General features: G+C 40.2%; 2 protein-coding genes across 2 annotated transcripts in view; both read right to left on the bottom strand.

Annotated features, from left to right (window-relative positions):
* Positions 1-20,413, bottom strand: part of LOC135983898 (general transcription factor II-I repeat domain-containing protein 2A-like) — a 984,084-nt gene that overhangs the window by 794,934 nt on the left and 168,737 nt on the right. The window lies entirely within an intron of this gene.
* The window catches only part of DAPP1 (dual adaptor of phosphotyrosine and 3-phosphoinositides 1), a 51,386-nt gene that overhangs the window by 6,743 nt on the left and 24,230 nt on the right, over positions 1-20,413 (bottom strand). The window contains exons 2-5 of the mRNA XM_005278498.5: positions 19,019-19,141; positions 14,421-14,554; positions 4,954-5,084; positions 1,985-2,032 (exon numbers count right to left, since the gene is read on the bottom strand). Of these exons, the coding sequence (XP_005278555.1) occupies positions 1,985-2,032; positions 4,954-5,084; positions 14,421-14,554; positions 19,019-19,141 (436 nt within the window). The remainder of the gene's footprint in view (positions 1-1,984; positions 2,033-4,953; positions 5,085-14,420; positions 14,555-19,018; positions 19,142-20,413) is intronic.

Raw genomic sequence — 20,413 nt, 5'->3', positions numbered from 1 at the left:
CTCATCATCCAACCCAAGCTTCTAGCAGTCAGAGGCTAGGGACACCCAGAGGATGGGGTTGCATCCCTGACCATCTTGGCTAGGGACCTATCCTCCATGAACTTATCTAATTCTTTTTTTAACCCAGTTATACTTTTGGCCTTCACAACATCCCCTGGCAATGAGTTCCAAAGGTTGATGGTTCATTGTGTGAAGAAGTACTTCCTTATGTTTGTTTTAAACCGTGGCCTATTAATTTCATTGTGTGACCCCTGGTTTCTGTGTTATGTGAAGGTAGATAACACATCCTTATTCATTGTCTCCTCACCATTCCTGATTTTACTGACCAATATCATATCCCCCCTCAGTCATCTCTTTTCCAAACTGAACAGTCCCAATCTTTTTAATCTCTCCTCATATGGAAACTGTTCCATATCCCTAATCATATTTGTTGCCCTTCACTGTACTTTTTCCAGTTCTAACATATCTTTTTTTGAGCTGGTATGTCCAGAACTGCATGCAATGTTCAAGGTCTGGGTTTACCATGGCTTTATATAGTGGCATCATGATATTTTCGGTCTATTTCTTTCCTAATAGTTCCTAACATTCTATTAGCTTTTTTGACTGCCACTGTACATTGAGCAGATGTTTTCAGAGAACTATCCACAATGAAGCCAACATCTCTTTCTTGAGTGATAGCTAATTTAGACTTCATAATTTTTATGTAGAGTAGGGATTATGTTTTCCAATGTGCATTACTTTGCACTTCCCAACATTGAATTTCATCTGCCATTTTCTTGCTCACTCATCCAGTTTTGTGAGATCCCTTTGTAACTCTTCAGAGTCTGCTTAACTATCCTGAGTAATTTTGTATCATCTGCAAACTTTCCCACCTCACTATTTACCCTCTTTTTCCAGATCATTTATGAGTATGTTGAACAGCACTGGTCCCAGTAAAGATCCTTGATGGCCCTGCTTCTTTACCTCTCTGCACTGTGAAAACCATTTATTCCTAGCCTTCTTTTAACCAGTTACTGAGCCATGAGAGGACTTTCCCTCTTATCCCATGACTATTTAGTTTGCTTAAGAGCCTTTGGTGAAGGACCTTGTCAAAGTACACTATATCCACTGGATCACACTTGTCCACATGTTTGTTGACCCCCCTCAAAGAAATCTAATAGATTGGTGAGGCATGATTTCCCTTTACAAAAGCTATATTGACTCTTCCCCAACATATCGTGTTCATCTATGTGTTGCTAATTCTGTTCTTTACTGAAGTCAGGCTTACTGGCCTGTAACTGCCAAGATGGCTTCTGGAGCCTTTTTAAAAAAATTGTTGTTACATTAGTTATCCGCCAATCATCAGGTACAGAGGCTGAATTAAGCAATACATACCACTGTTAGTAGTTCTACAATTTCATATATGAGTTCCTTCAGAACTCTTGGGTGAATACCATCTGGTTCTGGAGACTTATTACTGTTTATCAATTTGTTAAAAAAAACCCTCCTCTATTTACACTTCTATCTGGGACAGTTCCTCAGATTTGTCTTGTAAAAAAGAAATGGCTCAGGTGTAGAAATCTCCCACACATCCTCTTCAGTGAAGACCAAAGCAAAGAATTCATTTAGCTTCTCCACAACAGCCTTGTCTTTTTTGAGTGCTCTTTTAGCACCTCAGTTGTCCAGTGGCCCCACCAACTGTTTGGCAGGCCTCCTGCTCTTGATGTATTTAATACAAAATTTGCTGTTAATTTTTGTGTCATTTACTAGCTGCTCTTCATATTCTTTTTTGGCTGGCCTAATTATACTTTTACACTTCACTCGCCAGAGTTTATGTTTCTATTTTTCTCGGTAATGATTTATTTCTCATTTCACTAGATATAGGATATTAAACCACAGAGATGCTAAGTTAAACCTGGGCTTTTCTCTTCCTTCTCAACTTTCATTTCTTTCTATAGGCATGGGATGGAAGAGAGGAGTATGAAAGCTCTGAAGTTTTTCTTACCTTTACTATTTTGCCTTGTTTTATCAAGTATCCTTCTTTTGTACCGAGCTGCAAAGAACAAGGAAAGGGATCAAAATTAAAGGCTCAGCTGTGTTTATATTTTGTTCCTTTTTATTATGAGCAAAACAAAATCAAACTATAGCTCATTCTCCTCCAGATACCTCCCACAACCACTCATTTTATCCTTATGCTCGTGCAGCTTCTGTACTGTCCCCACGGTGTGGGCCAAATTCCCCCAAAAGTCATTCCATTGACTTCAAAGGAGTGGTACCCTCTTACACCAGGGTAGGCTAGAATCACAGAGTTCTCCAAGTATATAATGACCCAAATTCAGTAAAATATACACAGCAATTAAGTCATTTTACTTAATTTACCTAGATGCCACTTGTCATAATACTTAAGTACTATAATAGATCTTACCAGCCAATGGGATTATCCATGTAAACTGTTCTGTAAACACTAAAAAAATCCCAAAGTCCTGGGACATATTTTAATTTGCTTTGGTTAAGTACTCTCTCTATGTGACAAAAGCCCTTCCAACTACAGATGAGCAGAGTACGAACAGAACATTATGTAACACAAAAGCATGTACTAGGGAATTTTTGATCCAGTTAGGCAAAAACACCTATTTGACTACAGTCGGAATGTTGGATGCACAATTTTGGCCTTGATTTTTAAAAATGATTAATGATTTGGGTGCTTAAAATTCTTGAGTGTGCCCCTTGAAACTTCAAGAAAGACCTGACTTTTCATCATCTTCACTAGACACATCTGGAAATTATTGAATCATAGAAGTGCAGAACTTGGAGGGACCTCAATAGGTCATCTACTCCAGTCCCCTGCACTCAAGGCAGGACTAAGTAATAACCAGACCATTCCTGACAGGTATTTGCCTAACCTGTTCTTAAAAATCTCCAATGACAGAGATTCCACAGCCCCCCTAGGCAATTTGTTCCAGTGCTTAACCATCCTGACAGGAAGTTTTTCCTAATGTCCAACCTAAACCTCCCTTGCTGCAGTTTAAGCCCATTGCTTCTTGTCCTATCCTCAGAGGTTAACAAGAACAATTTTTCACCCTCCTCGTTGTAACAACCTTTTATGTAGTGAAAACTATTATCATGTCCCCTCTCAGTCTTCTCTTTTCCAGACTAAACAAACCCAATTTTTTCAATCTTTCATCATAGATCATGTTTTCTAATCCTTTAATCATTTTTGTTACTCTCCTCTAGACTTTTTCCAATTTGTCCACATCTTTCCTGAAAAGTAGTGCCCAGAACTGGACACAATATTCCAGTTGAGGCAGTATCAGTGTGGAGTAGAGTGGAAGAATTATTTCACGTGTCTTGCTTACAACACTTCTGCTGATGCATCCCAGAATGATATTTGCTTTTTTTGCAACAGTGTTACACTGTTGACTCATATTTACCTTGTGATCCACTATGATCCCCAGATCCCTTTCTTTAGTGCTCCTTCTTAGGAGTCATTTCCCATTTTGTATGTGTGCAACTGATTCTTCCTGCCTAAGTGGAGTACTTTGCATTTGTCATTATTGAATTTCATTCTATTTACTTCAGACCATTTTTCCAGTTTGTCCTGATCATTTTGAATTTTAATCCTATCCTCCAAACCACTTGCAAACCCTCCCAGCTTTGTATCGCCCGCAGACTTTGTAAGTGTACTCTCTATGCCATTATCTAAATCATTTATGAAGATACTGAACAGAACTGGACCTAGGAACCATCCCTGCAGGACCCCACCCAATATGCCTTTCCCGGTTAACTGTGAACCATTGATAACTACTCTGGCCACGTCTATACTTACAGCACTGTAGCGGCACAGCTATACTGATACAGCTGTGCCACTGCAACACGTCTGGTGAAGACACTCTAAGCTGACGTGGGAGAGCTCTCCCATCAGTATAATAAAACACCTCCATGAGCAGCAGAAGTTCTGTCACCGGGAAAAGCTCTCCCACTGACATAGCTCTGTGCGCATGAGCACTTATGGCGGTGTAATTTATGTCACTCGAGGTGGTTTTTTCACACCACTGAGTGACATAAGTTATGCCGACGTAGGTTGTAGTGAAGACATAGCTTCTCTGGGAATGGTTTTCCAACCAGTTATGCACCCACCTTACAGTAGCTCCATCTAGGCTACATTTCCCAAGTTTGTTTATGAGAGGGTCACGCAAGACAATGTCAAAAGCCTTACTGAAGTCATGCGAGACAATGTCAAAAGCCTTAATCTACCACTTCCCCCTATCTACAAGTCTTGTTACTCTGTCAAAGAAAGCTATTAGGTTGCTTTGACATGATCTGTTATTGACAAATCCATGCTGACTGTTACTTATCACTTTATTATCTTCTAGGTGTTTGCAAATTGATTGCCTGATTATTTGCTCCTTTGTCTTTCTGGATACTGAAGTTAAACTGACTGGTCTGTAATTCCCTGGGTTATCCTTATTCCCCTTTTTATAGATGGGTGCTATATTTGCCTTCTTCCAGTTCTCTGGAATCTCTCCCATTTTCCATGAGTTTTCAAAGGTAATCGCTAATGGCTCAGATATCTCCTCAGTCAGCTCCTTGAGTATTCTAGGATTGTATTTAATCATTAAATTATTCTGGCTGTGATTTTTTTGTAAAAACTAACTAGTTTCAAAACTTTTTAAAGTTAATATTCTACGGGGATAGCGGTGGAGGTCTTTGGTTCGTCTATAGTCAAAAATAATTTTAGTTCAGATGGAAAGAGTTGCATATGACACCTCTCTTATTAAGATTTTCTAATGCTCAGCATTGCTGATCTCCTGAGGAGAATGGTGGAAAGGTTCTTATTCATCACATGACTGTACCGGTAGGATTATTTTCTTGGCTATAACCATTTTTAAAAGGGTAGATCATCAGTGCACGCTCCAGGGCTCACTTGGCTAGCTGTGTTACACTCAGACCCTTAATAACAGAAAAGTAACTTACCGAAGGCGCATTTGGGACAAGATCATTTTCAGTTTTTCCTGTCTGCATTGCAGTGTGAACTCGGACAGACTCATAAATAGAAGGTTCTTCCACTTTCCGGGGATACGGATGTTTCAGTACAATTAGGGTGCCTGAATAAAAGATTGCCAGGTCACTCACTAGTGCTAAGTGGGTAATACAAAATGATTGTCCCAGCTGTCTGTGTGTGTGATTTTAAGACACATTTCCCTTTTAAATCTAAGAATGCATAGGAGTCATGAACAATATCCCATGGAGTTCTGGAGCACTCCTGTGTTCTCAGGTTCCTAAGACAAGAGTGGGATTTTGGCCACACACAGGTCAGAGGACAATCAGACATTATCATGTCATAAATGACAAATGATTGATGAAATAAGGCAAATCATTTTCAAAGTGCACAGCCTAAGTAACTGGACTGTACATAAGGTTTTCCACAGGGGACAAGAATCCTTCCCCACAAACTGCAGAGTGGCTATGGGCAGTGACTAATGGATCTGGGTAGTGGCAGTTCCACCTGACTAGAGTGGATCCTTCACCCTTGACTCTACCCTGCCCTACTCCCAAGAAGTCCTGGACCTCTGTTCCACTGTGCGTGTGGAGTCAGGATCTCCTGTATGGTTTACCCAAATCCTGCCCCTCTGCTGTGTCTGAAAACCTCTGCTCTCCTATGCATGCCCAACTGCACCTCTTCTATTCCTTCAAGCAGGTGCTACGGTTGTGTCTACTCTATAGAGCTGATGCCGGCATAGCTATGTTGATACAGCAATACCAACATAGCCCCCTCATATAGCTGCAGCACCAACAGAAGGAGGAGTTCTGCTGGTTTACAAACACCCCCTCTCCAAATGACATCAGCTAAGAAGCCCTTTTCTCTTGGCATAGCTGAGTCTACATGGGGGTTTTGTCAGCACAGCTATTATGTTAGCTGGTGGTGTTTTTTTTCACATCCCTGACTGACATAGCTATACGTTTTAAGTGCAGACCAGGCCTGACTTTCTGAATCTGCCTTCAAGCAGATATTCATGTAAACCTCCTCCTGTGATATGAGTGGAAAAGCCAAGAAGGCAGCGCCACAGAACTTTCACACCTGCATGAGGCAAGAGAAATATGTTTTCTTTGTTCCTGTTAGAGCTGTAGATTGAATCTGCTTTTGCTCATGGAATCATCAGTTATTATTAGGGTAACTGGATTAGACACACAACATACGGCTTTCGTGTTTCACAATTGGAAGCCATTTCTTGCCTCACAAAAATCTCTGCCATGGATAAACATCCTTCTCATTAGAACTATATATATATATAGTATCCTCGAGTTTTCATAGTTGTATATAAATACATTGTGCCTTTTTTAAGCATCTAAACTCAGAGTAGTGGATATAAGGACCCAAAGTTTTTAAGTCTAGTGCAAAGATGGAGAGATGTTCACTTCAGTCTTCTATGCACAATGAAGAGAGGGCCAGAATGGTCCAGTAGATGGGACCCACGATCAGGCACCAGGAGACTGTAATTATCTGCCTGGTTCTGCCACAGACCAACTGTGTGACATTGGTCAAATCACTTCATCTCCCTGGGCTTTCATTTTCCCATCTGCAATAATAAAGCTCAGAATAATAAAGCTGACCCACCTTTGATAATTAATCTGTGGATGAAAAGTGCTTTCTACTGTAAATGCTTCATGTTTGCTATTAGAGAAGATTTACAAATTCTATTTTTATAGAACTTCCTCAGTAAATACAATCTTGGCTGTAGAATGTATGAGGTAGTACCTAAAAGGCAGGGTGTCTTTTTTTTTTTTTTTTAAACACTCATTTTCTGTTTGTGAAAGAGAAACAAACTACATGAAAATGACCTTTTTGAGGCCTTCCCTCCATTTAGCATATGTTAAAATATCTGTTATTTAAATTCCATGATTGAAACTTGACTAGTTATGTCCTCTTGAGCTTGTGATCATCAGTTCTCACAAGCTAAGCAATGTTAAGACTAATAAGTACTTGAATTGGAGATCCACAAGGAAAATCCAGAGTGCTGCAGGAAGAGGTACTGCTGTCAGCTGAACCAGTGACTTGGATAGAGTACTAAGGGACACTGCTGCTACCTAAGGCCCCAATCCTGCAGACACTTATGCACATGCTTAAGGTCTGGGGGGACAGGGGTCACTCAGTGCTTAAGATGCTTTCAAGAGATCTCTTTATTCTGTGTCCAGTTCCAGCTGTCTGGGCATAACAACAAGAGCTTCACAGCACCCAGAAGTTCAGCCCTTAAAGACACAATCCCTGATACCACAAGATCCCATCTACACTAGAAAAGGTTTAGTGGTATACCTATATAGGCAAAGCCTCCTAACATAGCTGCATCTTATTCTGGCAACAGAGTACTTTACCATAGGTTGTACCAGTTCCCAAGCAAAACAAGCTGTACCAGAAAAAGCCCTTTTTTGGCTAGTATAACTGTGTCTATTTTGGTGGCACAAATATTGTGTACAAAAATTAAACCCTTGCCTAACAATACTAAACTGGCAATGTTTATAAGAATAGACCTGGCCTAACTTTTATGCACTGCAGTTGGTCCCATTTAAATCAATAGGTTTACTTGGTATATAAAGTTAACCATATAATTAAATCTTCGCAGGATCAAGGCTTAAGAGAGCCATCCTACGAGCGGTACAGTGGCAGCCCTGAGCAGTTGTGATCAGCTGATGAGGTCTGTGTTTGTGGGTGTGGTGTTAAAGAAGAAGGGTGTTAAGGGTGTTGTTTTAGCAATATTCTGACTCAGCTACAGTCTGTCCACTTGCAAAGTGCTAAAGTAAAACTTAAAAAAAAACAGGAAACCAGTGATGAAACAAAAATAAGTCCCTTCCAGCTGGTAAGTATTTGGCTCATGTTTAGTTTTTCTTGGTTTTTTCCTTTCTTTTCCAGGCAGAGAAATGCCTTTCTGGGCAATTTTTAAGCCACACTCCAAGCTTCTCACACAGACTCAGCTCACATAATTAATTAAACCCCCTCACCAAGTAGCTGATCTGGTAGTTAATAAGGCTACAGGTATCCCAGATAGAACCTGCCACCTTTCCCTCAAAGTAATGAAAAGACTAAGATAGAGCAGGGTCCACGATTGATGAATCAAACATGCCTCTATTTGTCTGAGCTTATTCCAGTAGGCTATAGGAACCCCTGTATCTAAAGAATTTACTGAGCTCAGCCAAAGGGACGAGCAACCTTTGGTAATAAGAAAAGGAGCTTCCATTCTCTTCTCCTACTCCTGAGTAGGTGGCACAACCTCATGCTGCTATATAAAAGTAAGACAATAATATATTTAGAATTTTTATCTATATGTATATCTCAAAGCATTTCATAAAGGTGAGTAAGCATTATTATCCCGATTGTACAGATAGGGAAACTGAAGCACCATCACACACTGAATCAATATAAAGTCAGGAAGAGAAACCAGGTTCCTTGACTCCCAGTTTGGTAATCTGGTGGGTCACACTACCTTATTAAAACAAGAACATATTATTCTACGTGGTCAGTTTGTTCCAGTTAGCACTATGACTTGGTTAAAATGTCGTAACATTTAACTTTGTTTTTTGGGTAGAAGCAACACCTTTTCTGAACCAAGCTATTAATATTCTTGCTCACTATGACATTGCTTGGTAAGAGGATGTTTTATACAAGTGTCATCCAGTATGTTATCCGCATGTCATTCAGACTAACCTTCATGAAGCTCTGACTAAACAGCAGAGAGTTTATGTTTGCAGCAAAACACTAGCAAAGGAGATCTCTAAAATTAGATTGGTGCTTCAGATCCAACCTTCCTCACTACTCATATGCATTTTCTAATACTACAAAGCTCACAAGCCTAGTTGAAAGAGGAGATCAAAGAGACAATACAAAATAAACTTTCAAAATGATTGTTAATAACGTATTAAATTCTGCAGATGAGTTATATTTTGCAAGAGGGGATGGGGGGAAAAGAATATTTGAAATAAATAGCTGACATCTGATCACAGAAACAGGGAAGCATGCAAATGTGATATGCTTAACTTGAGCTATGTGGTGTAGATCAAGGGTCATAGTCAGTTTAATTCTCCCTAGCTCTATGGAAAATTTCTTTTGCATTTAATAAGGATGGAACCAAGAGGCAATTACTCGAAATAAGCCTATAGAACTGAACAGAGTGATATCCTGTGTATTAGGTTCTGTAGACAATTATATACTTACTTACTTACTGCAGAATTGCATACACTAGTTTAAACATTCTATAAAAATGATATTATTTTCTATTAATTTCTGTAGGATTTTTCCATAAGGAATATTTTATGTAGAGTCATTCAGTAAATACATAAGAAATAGAAATGTCCAGTTTAATCTGTTCCAAGATTTTGTGGTGTGGTTTTAGTTTTTTGGGGGTGGGAGAGGGCGGAGGGGATTGGTATATATTTCTGCTTTCCAATTAATAGGGATAGTCTGTCTGAAAACTAACAGAACAGGAAAATATCAGTATGTGACTGTATTCTTAGAAATTTAATCTGATTAAAGCCACAATTTGGTTTATGTCTGGTTAATGACTCAAAGCTTACACATAGCTTTTAAAAACATTAGCTGAGAACTCGTAAAAACAAAAAAACAAATAGCCAAAAGGTTATTTTTTTCTATGTTAGTTTGGCAAGAAGACAGAAATATGACCATATATTGCTTCTACCCTTGTTACTGAAGTGAGCTTTTATAACAGTCAGTTGTCCATTCAAGAAACTGCCTCACAGCAAATACTAGCCCGAGTCACACTTTTGTTTGTTTTAATTTTTTGCATTATCTGAAGTAAGGGAAGAAGTGCGCACATTGGAACATTGAAGTAAAATCAGCATTAATGTGTATTTGCAATGACTAATAAAGCTATAGACAGAAAGAGGACTAGTTAGAATTCTAATGCTTAGGCCCCAATCCAGCACAAAAGTACCCCTGTACCCATATGCATCACTTCGCAGGATCTCAGGGTAGGGTTGCCAGGCATCAATTTCTAGACCCTGGTGGCTTCAGTCAGCACTGCTGACCGGGCCGTTAAAAGTCCAGTCGGCAGTGCAGCGAGGGCCTGGGCTAAGGCAGGCTCCCTACCTGCCCTGGCTCTGCACGGCTCCTGGAAGCGGCCACCAGGTCCTTGTGGCCCCTAAGCACATGGGTGGCCAAGGAGGCTCCGTGCGCTGCCCCCACCCCAGTGCCAGTTCTGCAGCTCCAATTGGCCAGGAATCATGAGCAATGGGAGCTGCAAGGGCGGCGCCTGCAGGTGCGAGGGCAGCCCGCGGCACTTCCCTGGCCACCCATGCGCCGAGGGGCCGCTAGGACTTGTCAGCCACTTCCTGGGAGCCATGGTAAGTGCCACCAGGACCCCAGTTCCCAAACCCCATCCCGCACCCCGCCCTCTGCCCCATCCCAGAGTCCCCTCCCACACCCAAACTCTCTCGCAGATCCTGTACCCCACACACACCCAACACCCTGCCCCAGCCCTGAGCACCCTCATTCACCCCCTCCCACACTCCAAACCCCTCGGCCCCCAGCCCAGAGCCCCCTCCTGCACCCCAAACCTCTCATCCCTGGCCCCATCCCAGAGCCTGCATCGCCAGCTGGAGTCGGCACCCACCCCCGTACCCTAACCCCCTGCCCTAGCCCGGAAACCCTCTTCCTCACCCTGAAGCCCTCATTTCTGGCCCCACCCAGAGCCCACCTCAAACCCTATCTCTGGGCCTTATTCAACTTTTCAGCCATAGATCTCCAAGCGCTTTACAAAGCTTGGGTGCATAGTCTCCTCATCTGACAGATAGGTAACTGAGACCCAGAGCACCTAAATGACTTGGCTAAGGTTTCACAGAGATACAGTGATAGAGTGGGAGGAGAAATAAACTCTCCTGACTCAGTGTGATACCCTAATCCCAGGAACTACACTAAAAAACACACAATGTTTAAAAGTGAGCACAAAACAATCATTAGTGTTGTAGACAAGTTACTAGAGCTGGTCAAAAAATTAGTACAATAAAATATTTCACGTTTCCATTTAAATGGGTTGAAATTTTAACCCATTTTTCATTTAAAAAAATATTTTTCACAACTTTTTTCAAAATGTTTGTCTAAAACATCATTTTCATTTAGTGATTTTTATTTTTTTAATAAACGAAAACATTTTCATTTACTGAAAACCTGAATTTTGGTAAATGGAAATTTTTGAATTAAAAAGACTTTTTTGTGAAAATTTCTGATAATGACAATTGATCACAAAAGTTTACATTTTCAGAAGTCGTCTATTTTTAAATAAATAAACTTTTTGTTAAAAAATGTTGACCAGCTGCACTAAGTTATACCTTCCTTTCCCAGTAACATAAAACTTAGGCTTGAAAACCATGAACTCATTTGAATTTTTTTCCTGCACCTCTTCAGCCTTTCAGAGCCCACACTAACTGTACTTTTAAATGTAGCAAAATGAAAATTGGATGGGGGGAGCCTTTAGAGATGATTTCTATTTCTCTGTTGGTGATAGTATGTGCTTGTGAAGTCCTTTGTTTATAAACCAGCCAGAGAATAACATAATTCAGGTTCCTTGTTTATTCCGTCATATGGCTGAGCTGCCAGTTTTACCATATAACATTCCGTGCCAGTATTTAAAAAAACAAACAAACAAACAAACATTGACTATACAATTACTGTCCACTAGTGCCTGAGACAAAGTTCTCACTTTATCTATCATTGAGTGAGAGCATGGACTGGGAGCCAGAACCGGATTCTGTTCCCAGCTCTGCCACTGATATGTCTTCTGACCTTGGGGCAGATATTTTACCTCTTTTGACCTAATGACATTTACCTTCTTATGGATAACAGCTAAGTATTATAATTCTTTTAAAAGGCTCTGCTTGAACAGACAACTTACTGCTCCTGCTCCATTAAATTAGCCATTACCCCACAGGCAGCTATTATTATTAATCATGTTTATTACGGTAGTGCTGGAGGGGTTTGACATCAGCATGTGAAATCAGCATTGGTGCTCTCTCTTCCTGTATATTGCTGCATATAGGAAAGTAAAGTGGAAAGGGAACAAGCTTGTTGGCGAGATACTTTAATACCCATTTCCAGCCTATAGCTCTGTCTGATTTAGACAGATGAGAGGGGTTTCACTGAGCTAGCAGAATCTGATTAGGGGGCCATAAGCAAACTGCCATGCACATCATTCAGCTCTAGGGATCTAGCTTGCAGAGATCATATAGCACCAAATCCTTAGTTACTAATGGATGTCACACATGGAGTGAAGGAAGGAAAAATCATAATTTTCTACATGTCATCTGAAATATTTGAAAGGTTAAACTTGCTGGTATATTTCTGACTTCAGATAAGAATCTTCTCATAACCCAAAATGGATATTTAGATTGAAACATTTTCATCTTACACTTTAAACCAGGGTTTCTCAAACAGGGGTCGCAGCTTGTGTAGGGAATGCCCCTGGTGGGCTGGGCCAGTTTGTTTTTCTGCCCCATCCGCAGGTCCGGCCGATCGCAGCTCCCACTGGCCGCGGTTCACTGCTCCGGGCCGATGGGAGCTGCAGGAAGCGGCGCGGGCCGAGGGACTTACTGGTCGCCGCTTCCAGCAGCTCCCATTGGCCCAGAGCAGCGATCCACGGCCAGTGGGAGCCACGATCAGCCGGACCTGCGGACGGAGCAGGTAAACAAACCAGCCCCTCCTGCCAGGGGCTTTCCCTACACAAGCGGCGACCCCGTTTGAGAAACCCTGCTTTAAACCAAAACAGTTCTACAAACTAGTACTTTGAAGCATGGTTCATAGTATAGTTGCATTTTTAAAATAAACCTTGTTAACGATGTGATTGGATTAATACTTGTGTCCCAAATATACAGAAGTGCTTGAGTGCATATTTATTGATGTATATGCCATCACAACAATTGCACCTGCAGATAATCATTTAGGCATCTATCTGATCATTTGCATATACAAATACCACTACTGCACATACAAATTATTTGCATATTTTTTGCACGCACAAAGTATTAGCAGTTTTCTGCCTTACAAATGTTCATTAATTCTAGCAATTTCCAATGTGGAGGGAGGTAAGTCTTAACCTTATCTTAGAGATAAGAAAACCACAACAAGAAAGACTGGCCCAAAGCCACAGAAGCGATAGTGCCAAATCTAGGATTAGAACTCAGGAGTGCCTGGCACCTACACCTAACCTATACTTTTAGCACTAGAATATATACCCCTCTTTCTCAGAATTAGTACTAGAAATTTGAACTCAGGGTTTTAAATTTCATTCCTACAAGTGATCTGCTGGTAGGAAGAGTCTTTCTCCTTCTCCTTGACCCCATTCAAGCAGCAGCTGTCTGTTGAAATGGTCTGTGCCCCTCTTGTTTTATATAACACTGATTAAGCAAATATTTAAAAAAAAAATCCCAGTTTCAGGGCAGAGCAAGTCAACAAGCAGGCTGCTCTGCCTCAGCAGAGGAAAGGCAAAGGAGATTACTTGTTAATGGTGAGGTATCGGGCATGTAAGCTGCAGATGAAGTGAGGAAACCATTGTGGATTGCTGGGATGGAAAGTAGTGGAAATAAACTCTTTCATAGCTCTCTCTTTCCTCTACTCTTAGCCCCCTCCCTCCAGGCCTCCTCTTCTGAGAAGATGTTTAAATGTTATTTTGGGACAGTCATAAAATTGTAGTTTTTAACCCTGTATTTCTTAACCTAGTAAAATAAAAAACTGGCAGGAGATGCGTTTAAGGGGCCTACTCTTCTCAGCACATGCACATTCTGAAATGCTTCTTCTGGGCTACGATTGTGTTAGCAGCAAAGACGAGGCAGCAACAGAAGCTTCTTATAGTGTGTGATTGTTTTAACCTATCATCTTGTTAGACAAGTGCATAATGAGCACAGGTATTTCACTAGTAAACATCATGTGACCATCCTCTGTTCTCAGCAATCAATTCTGTTCTCAGTAACAATGGAATAAATCGAAACTAACTCTATTGCTGAGAGCAATTTCTATAGTTCTGTGCCACATCAAACTGCTCTAACCTGTTTCAGGCACCAGCTGACTGTAATAGAGACAAAGTTCTACCACGTGGCTCCCTGAAACAGCTACAGTTCCCTCCTTTATCCAGGGTGGATCCAAGCAAAGGCCTCTGCCTCAGGGATTGGAGACAAGATCCTGTTACTGGCTCTACCCTGACACCAAAATGGGCTTGTGTCCCAGGCTGGTAAAATCACAACCTGCTTACTTTGGTTTGTGTTTAGATTAAGCAAAAGGCATCCCTAACCTAAACCTCTGGTACGTTTAACATTGGCATACACAAAATAATATCTGAAGAGGTACATCTGGGTAGGTTTTGAGTAAAAATGGCTATCTGGTATAAATATGAAGTGGGTTCCCTAAAACTATCTCCACACGCACACACATGACACACATTGTTTACCTGTCTCGCTTCCAATTAAAGGCTGGTTTGCAAAATGCATGACTAACTCCTTCAAGCTGGGAAATTCATTAAAGCCAAACTTGAATGAAGACCCCATGTGCTCCACATGGAAATGTTTCACAGAATCTCTTGCTCTAAAAGGAAAAAGAAAATTGTCCAAATATGTAAAGTTTGCAAATTAAGAAATGTCTCTGGAGGAAAATGTAAACACTTATTTTTTACACTTATTACTTTGTGCTTACACAGCACCAGCCATGTTTAGATTTTGGAGCTTCATTGGGATTGATTTTTCAAAGATACAGCATGTTCAGAGCTCCCATTCACTCCAGTTGGAGTTGTAGGTGCTTGACACCTCTGAAAGCCAGGCCTATTAATTAAGAGTTGCAACACCACTGTGAGGTAGGGTAAGTATTATCACTATTTTACAGATGGAGTAATGAAAGCACAGAAAGCTTAAGTGACTTGTCCAAGGTCACATTGGGAGTCAATGACAGAGTCAAGACTAGAACACAAGAGTCCTTTCTCCTCCTGTATCCATCAGGATGCCTGTCCAGTTAGCAACAATACAGATGCTCCCCGACGTACGCAAGCATTCCATTCTGGAACGCTTTGTGTAGCTCGAATTTTGCGTAAGTCGGAAACATATACCCGACAATTACGCGCAAAAAACAAACAAACAAAAAAACCTCCTATTTCTAGTTTACGGAACTTTTTCTGTAAATGCGGATTTGCATAAATCGGGTTTGCGTAACCCAGGGGGCGTCCGTACTGCTAATTCTTAAAATATAATCCCTCCATTCAGTGTACACATTTTATTTATTATTGGATTACATTTTCAAAATTTCAAAATTAGGCACTTTTAATGATGGACTGATTTTTTTTTTTAAGAAGTCTCCCTAATCTTAAATATCCCTAATCTAAGTCACTTTGTGTTACAGGTGCTCAGTACCTTTTCAAAATCAGGCCTCCTTTAAAAGTGCCTAAAGTGTAAGTGTCTAAATATATATTTAGAGCTTAATTTTAGGCATCCAGGTTTGAGAATTTTTGGCCTACTATTTACTATCGCCAACAAAGGCTCCAATCAAGATAGGGGGTCCCTTGTGGTAGGCACTAAACAAATTCACACAGGAAGAGAGTCTTATCTTTATCAGTACAATGCCATTCAGGAGAACTTGTGGATATACAAAGAGTTATACAAGTCCTGACTTCCTCGCTGGATGTTATTCATCCATAAGGCAGTGAAGCAATTCATATAAGAGGCATTGGAGCAGGCATTTCTCTTCTGTTAAAGTGGATCCTGTTAACAATAGCAGTAAGGTAGTCCAGAGAATCTTTAAAAGAAAAGGTTAGGAAAAAACAAGAAACAAATATAGTGGAGAAAGGGAAGAGGTTATGAACTCCCATTATTTTCTCATCATTTAGTAGGAACTACTTTTCATAGTGAATGCTTACAATCCCTGATATATTTTAATGGGTTTTATTAATTATATTTAATTATGTTAAAGAGCCATGTTCTAAGTACAGCTGGCCACTCCAGAGTGTGGATTCATAAGCTTTAGAGCACCACTCCTGTGGCTGAAAACACCACCTTCCTTCAGCCTCCCATCACATAATGCAGGCAAGACATGTGCCAATAGCATACTAGGATGCATGTTGTCATGGCTTCTTGGTACAGTGAAGTCATGTTTTCATCTCTTCATCTAATTTCACAGGAAATAAAGTGTGGCAATGAGATTAGGATCTATTCATTGCTTAGTTCCTCTTCAAAGTTAGTGAATTTAACTACTCACTAGCTTCAGACTGCAAATGTCCATCAAAATATCAAGGGATATCTGAGCATAGTTTCATACTGAAGCAAGCCACTAATGATGATTGATAAAGTGTGTGTGTGTGTGTGTGTGTAATAAAGGACAGATAGAAGGTATTCAGGAGAGTAGATTAGCTATACACTAAGATATAGAGCTGGCCAAAAAATGTTATGTATGTTCCATGAAAACTATCTGAACAAAATTAAAACTTTTCATTTTGTAATGAACATTTTTTATTAGTTTCATCAAAAAATCCAGGGAATAATTTAGAATGACACAAGCATTTTTCATTTTGTTTGAAAATATTCATGGGTTCTTTCAATTAACCAAATTTTTGTTTCAAAATGAAAAAAATTCACTTTTCCTCCCTTTTCCCTCTCCCGCCCTTTATTTCTGTGGGGAAAAGAGAAGGGGGCAGTATAATGGAATGAAATGAAAATTTTCATTTGAATCAAACTTTTTCTATTCATTTTGCTGAAAAATAAAAAAATAGTCAAGGGGAATATATTTTTGCTAAAAACTTTCATTTCCTTCGACAAGCCATTTTTTGTATTAAAAAAGTTATGATTAAAACATTTTGACCAGTTCTACTGAGGTATCTTCTGATCCACAGATGGATGCAAATGATGGAAGCAAACATTTATACCAGACTGTAATGCACTCTGAGGACTACATTTAATTACACTCATTGACCCTGAGTTTTGGATACTAATTTTTCACATGAAACCTATTTTCATACATCCAAAGTGTCATCTTTGGATGCTGTATATAAGAATTTTTAAAAGCTGAGTAATTAAGAAAACAGAATCTATCACTCAAAGACTTACTCTGATTTCATCTTTTAAATAACAGGAGATACATTCCCTCAGAGGGAATTTGCTAGATGTTTGTTTTGTGCATTTCTTCCTCTCCTTCACAATGCAATCAGCTACCCCACAACAGTTGGGTAACTAGGAAAGCATTTACTCTGGCTGATATGCACCATGTCCCTTCATAATAAGTTATTATTATATGCATCTCTGAAGGAACTATCACTGGGCATCTAAAAGATCTGGACAGTCTGAGCTGTCAGTGAAACTTAATATTCTCTACACCACTCAACAGTCTTGTGCTGGAGTAACTCCCCTGACTTCAATAGAGATAAACCAGCCTAAAAGTGATGTAACCGAGTAAAGAATCAGGGCCAAGGATCCCGACCTGTGATTTTTATTTCAGCTAACAAAGTAACAAACCAATGACACTGTATCAATATTCACTACATAGTTGTCAAGGATGAACAAACCCTTCCAGCATGAACCTTAGTCTTGCAGATATTATAAACTGACACTTATGGAACAATTCTCTTTTTATCAGTTGTTTACAAATATTTAATTTATTCTTAAGTTATTGCAAGAAGCAACTCTTTTAAATACATTTTCTGGTTTACTCTATATAACTTTCAGATTGCCATGCAAAACTGGCCTGGGTTTTGTTTGAGAAATTGCCAGTGGCAGAGGGTTAGTTCAAACAGTGCTTAATTTTTCCTGCTAGTGTAAAAATATTCAGGCCACTGAGAAATTATAACTCTTTAAAAACTAAGAAATAAATGTTTGTTTCTATGAGTTTTCCTTTTCATGTTTTTTACACTAGGCACCTGTCATCGATACTTATTGTTTGCGTTGCTGTAATTTCTAGAGGCCCCACTGTGCTAGGCACATAGATGAGGGTTTGTGTGTTTGTTCGTAAGGCATTCCTTGACCCACAGAGCTCACGGTCTGGGAACATGTCTGTACTGAAGAGATTTATGCTGGTGTCTATACACTGATGAAAACCACTGGTGTTGATGCTCTGCACCAGTGTGAAACTGGACTTCACAAGTGCAGCTGACCTTGGTTTCAAAGTGCAATATATTACAATGACCCCAGACAATGCATAAATGGCAAGTTATTACTTTAAAGGGCGTGTCAAATGTTCTTGTCTGCAAGTTATTCATAGCAGTTCATGCAATGTCCTGAATACGTCCCCTTTAAAATCCTGTTGTGTCCTGGTTATTGGGAACTAAAGCTCCTTAACTCAAGACACTGACTCAACAGTCAAGTATGTAAACTTTGAGCATGTTTGCACTGTATGGGTTACATCCTCAGCTGGTATAAATCATAACTCCAATGATGTCAGTGGAACTACACTGATTTACATGAACTGAGGATCTGGCTTTTTGAGCAGTCACGCATTGCTGACTAAAGTACTGGCCTAGCATGCTGTAAAAACCTGGGATGGGTCTCAGGGGGCACTCTTAGGTTTCCCTAAGCTGTGGTCAGGATGCAATCAGGAGAAGTTATCTCCAGGCTACTAGAGTTAACTGTTGTGTTTACTACCATAAACTTCTCACCATGGAGTCTTTCTGCTCACTTCAGTCTGCCCCCCTTTATTATTATGGCTGCTAATCTAATTGGATTTACCATTATAGAGGGTTTTGAGTGACTGTACAATGTTTTAATTTTAAAGCAGTTCATGAAATTAAGCATCTCTCAGCAAGATGAACTCTTATGGACCTCTGAAGTTGGACACAAATATTAGGTGTTGGGATGTTTGTTTCTTCCTGGTATGACATTCAACAGTATTTCACTCTGTCACAGCTTGCTGGTCAAAACCTTTTTTTAATTACTAGATCACAGAAACTATTAATGTGATTTTTATAAATTAAAGCGCATTACTATTGCAAATAAACATGGCAGTAAGTGAAGGATTCTTATAATTGGTAGTAACATAAAGTCATGTAAGTTAAATCAGTTTTCCCCCCCCATATTGTACCTTACTGAGAGAGAATATAAGTCATTCCTTTCATTACTCTTCCTTAAGAGATAGCTTCCATCACATCCATTGGAAAGAAGAAGAGCCTCTGCTGCATGGCGGGTGAGATTATCGTGGTACCACCTAGCAAGACATAAAGGTTAAAGCTTCACTCAATTTTGGTTGACATGTAGTGAGTTGTGAAGCAGTAATAACTCCATAGTTGGGGTTGCAACCAGCTCTCTATTATAATCCTGAATATTCGCACATGCACGTTCTCTCTTGCACACACACACGCACACATTTAGCAGGACAACTCCTTTTGGCCTGGAAATTTTCAAGAGGAGACTTTTTTTAGGAAGTTTGAAAGAAACTGGCTCAGTCAAAAATTAACACAATTCTGACTTGGGGGGGGGGGGGGGGGGTGGAGGCCAGCTATTTTGTTCAGTTATATCTCAAAAAGTGGATGGTTTTAAATATCCAAACTTCTCCTTCAGTTAGATCTTCCAAGGAACTAGTTCAGACTTTGATTGAAAACCCCAAATGTTATGACTATAAAGCCGCTTGTTTCCTTCCATTGAATGATGCAGGGGGTAGCAAATTGTGGCATAGTATGGGAAAAAATCCAAGTTCTCTCAACTTAGTCTCCTGATACTACTGCAAACTGGGCCTCCAGACACCACAGTGAACAGGAGCATTGTGGGGGACAGACCCAAAGCAGGGCAGGGCAGGAGCTCGTGAGCACCCTGGTTTCTGCAGCATGCTTCCTTCAAGTCTAGGTCCATTTCTGATTGGAAATTCACCCACGAGTTACTGCTGTTTTCACCAATAGTTACAGTCTCTCCAGAACTGTGAACTTCCGCCTTCAGAAAGGGGGATTGTAGTGATGTGTCGCTTTAAGCCACTGTACCGTCACAGAACCATTCCAGTGCTTCTTGTGCAACATTGTCCTTTAGCTTAAATACCTCTTCACCTCTCTGATGTGTACCCCTTGATCTATCTATAAAAAGTAATCAAATCCCCTCTCAGCCTTCTTTTTGCTAGGCTAAACAAGACAAGTCTACTCTCATAAAAGCAATGCTTGTACTCTAACGGCATCAATAAGCATTCAGAACTGGACAATGAAAACACAGGTGGTGAGATGTGCACCCTGACTGGATTTATTTACAATAACAAGGGGTTAAGGCTGGATACACAAATGCAATGCAAATAGTATATAAAGTCACAAGCCAATCTGCCACCTGTTCAGCTCCACTGGTGTTCACAACGTTGGGAGCCCGATGTGATGAGCTGCTAGAATTTTAAGCACTATGTCATACAATTCTGCTCAGTATCTTGTTCACTTAAAAAGCTCAGTGGCAGCTGTTCTATGCTGGGACTCCCAATATCACTCTGGTGAGGCTGAACCAGTGGTAG

The sequence above is a fragment of the Chrysemys picta genome, chromosome 5, assembly GCF_011386835.1.
Source record: "Chrysemys picta bellii isolate R12L10 chromosome 5, ASM1138683v2, whole genome shotgun sequence".
Taxonomy (NCBI): domain Eukaryota; kingdom Metazoa; phylum Chordata; order Testudines; family Emydidae; genus Chrysemys; species Chrysemys picta.
Note: the sequence above shows the minus strand (reverse complement) of the source record. Positions and strands in the feature narration are given on the sequence as shown.